The sequence below is a fragment of the Penaeus chinensis genome, chromosome 40 (assembly GCF_019202785.1).
Source record: "Penaeus chinensis breed Huanghai No. 1 chromosome 40, ASM1920278v2, whole genome shotgun sequence".
NCBI lineage: Eukaryota > Metazoa > Arthropoda > Malacostraca > Decapoda > Penaeidae > Penaeus > Penaeus chinensis.
Genome location: NC_061858.1, coordinates 26,533,317 through 26,535,816, shown reverse-complemented (window position 1 = coordinate 26,535,816; position 2,500 = coordinate 26,533,317). Strand labels below are relative to the sequence as shown.

The 2,500-nt window shown below is 45.7% G+C and overlaps 1 protein-coding gene across 31 annotated transcripts in view; it reads left to right on the top strand.

The window, feature by feature from the left end:
• Window positions 1-2,500, top strand: part of LOC125047212 (voltage-dependent calcium channel type A subunit alpha-1-like) — a 250,274-nt gene that overhangs the window by 137,568 nt on the left and 110,206 nt on the right. For all 31 annotated transcript variants that reach the window (XM_047645400.1, XM_047645398.1, XM_047645386.1 and 28 more), the window contains exon 5: window positions 53-153. In XM_047645400.1, the coding sequence (XP_047501356.1) occupies window positions 53-153 (101 nt within the window). The remainder of the gene's footprint in view (window positions 1-52; window positions 154-2,500) is intronic.

Below are 2,500 nucleotides of genomic sequence, written 5' to 3'. Positions count from 1 at the left end.
GAGAAGTTAGACATCATTAGTTGGTAGCTATTGTCTTATCCTTGCTTTTCAGGTTCATCACGTTATTTGGGCAGGACGCCATAGAAGTAGACTTAAGAACACTGAGAGCTATCCGGGTTCTAAGGCCATTAAAACTAGTATCAGGCATACCGAGTAAGTAGCCATGTTAGATCTTAGTGCTGTCTTAGGTCTATCATCTATGAGATGTTAGCTCGTTGGCTTCATCTTCAGTTCAAGGTTGAGTCTTTTTAGTTTCAATTTTTTAAAATTCTTTTCTGTTGCCGATGCACCCCCGCCCGCACAGCACAGCTCGCCGCCCGCCCGCCCGCCGCCCGCAAGCTCGCTCGCTCGCTCGCAGTACCCCCGCCCCCCCCCTTTAAAGCAAAGCCAGCAGAGACCCCTCAAAAAAGAGAAAAAAAAAATATATATACACCCATCCCCAAACTCTCTCTGTCTCTCTTTCTCTGTCTTTCTAACCCCCAGACCGGGTTTGTTGTATTTGGTTAAAATACATGTTAGTCAGTAAATCGCTCTCTCTTGCTACTTATAACTTTGATTCCAAGATTTAATGATAAATGATCACAATACTAATGAATCATGATAACGGTTATCACAGATTGCTTATCAGAGATTGCAATGACGTCACCCAGTTCCCTTCATTTAATACGTCGGTTCTTCTCATTTCTCAATTACCGGAAGGACATCAGTTTCTATCTCTTTCTCTCTTAGTGAATGGATTCTCAAAATGCAATAGTTAATGGGGCTTTTTTTCCCACAATTTTACTCTGTGTCTAATGTCTCTTAGCCTAGGTCATATCATTACGGTGTGAAGCTTTTTGGATTTTGTTTGAAGCATTTTTTGTGCTGTTAATGTTTTGCTTTAGATAGTTCTTTGGGTTCAATGTCTTTTATTTTTATATTCATGCACAATTTCGCATGACAGACAGTAGTTAAAGTATGTCGTTTCGTTCCTCTTTTTTCACCATCCTTCTGTCATACTTTTGCATTTTGCACATTCTTCAATTCTCATGTTTTTTCTCTCTTTACTTCTCCCTTTTTTGGAAAGGGGCCTCGTACCCCTCTACTCCCCACCCTGCCCTTCTCCCAGACACCCCAAGAAGGCTCTCGATATTCATTCATTTTTTTAAAACAATATACTTTGTTGTTACTGATTTGTATGATTTGTGCTTCCTTTTTTGCGTACTTTCTATACTGTATCTTCTCTTTCTCTTCTCTTCTCTCTCTCTCTCTCTCTCTCTCTCTCTCTCTCTCTCTCTCTCTCTCTCTCTCTCTCTCTCTCTCTCTCTCTCTCTCTCTCTCTCTCTCTCTCTTTCATGTATGCTCCTATGTATATTTTTTCTCTTTTCTCTCTAACAAATTCTTTACACTTGGTGCTAACATGACCACTGCCTTGTATCATCCAACCCAATCCAACCCTATCCGCTTGCTCCTCCTCCTCCTCCTCCTCCTCCTCCTCCTCCTCCTTATCCTCTTGTTTCTATTCCTATTCCTGCTCCCACCATCCTTTCCTTGCTTCCTTCCTCCTCCCTACCCTTCGGTCACTGGAAGGACCTCCAGCGGGACCCGCGGTCGTCCCGAGTCGCCCTCCGTTCCGTGGTACCTTTGCCGAAAGCGCTTCCAAGTTTCTTTCTGGTTCATCATTATTCTCATACACGGAAGAGCTTTATGGAATCGGACCCTAATATCCCCGAGCTATAACACATGCCGTCGGAACCTCAGTACTAGGCCATTAAGTCTTCCGGCGGCCCTTAGCTCACCAGGGACGTACAAGGGGCGAGTGTGTCCCTACGTTACCCCCTCTCCTCTTTTTCCCACGTGGGAGGGTCTGAAACACAGGTAGGGCCCTGATTTCGCTGGATATTCAAGGGGTGTTAATCCTCCGTTATGTTCTACCTCTCTTGTTTTTAAATATTATTTGATTATTTGCCTTTCTCTCCTTCCGTCCGATGAAGCTGAGCGACTAGCAGTGTCCCGGTTAGGCCAGAAGCGCCAGAAAGTAATCGGGTACTTGGGTATTAGGTCTTCCCCGCGCGGTCTCGTCTTTCCGCGGATCCTGACAAGCACGGCGCCCTCTCTCCTGCTCTCCCAGCATGGCACCAGGGGTCACGTGCCTCCTAGGCCGTGCCTTGAGTCGACGAGACGGTGTGAGAGTAAACGCAGGCAGTACAGTGTACGCGTAGATGATGGTATGGTTCTATGGAAGCAGATGGCATCGCAAGGGTAAATGATACTGGTATGGCAATATAAGGATAGATATTGGTATGACTGAGTGAGAGATCTTATAGCACTACTCTGGAGCCCCCCCTTTTTCAGTCATTTCACAACAATGACAAACATCATATCAAGCCCGAGCCTTCGAGACGAACTCCCCTCGGCACGTAAGTAGCACCTTCACTCGCTTTCTTCCGTCGCACCTGGCGCGTCATATTGATGATGTTCACCAAATTCGTGAGATTCAGTCATCCTCTTCGCCTCCCTC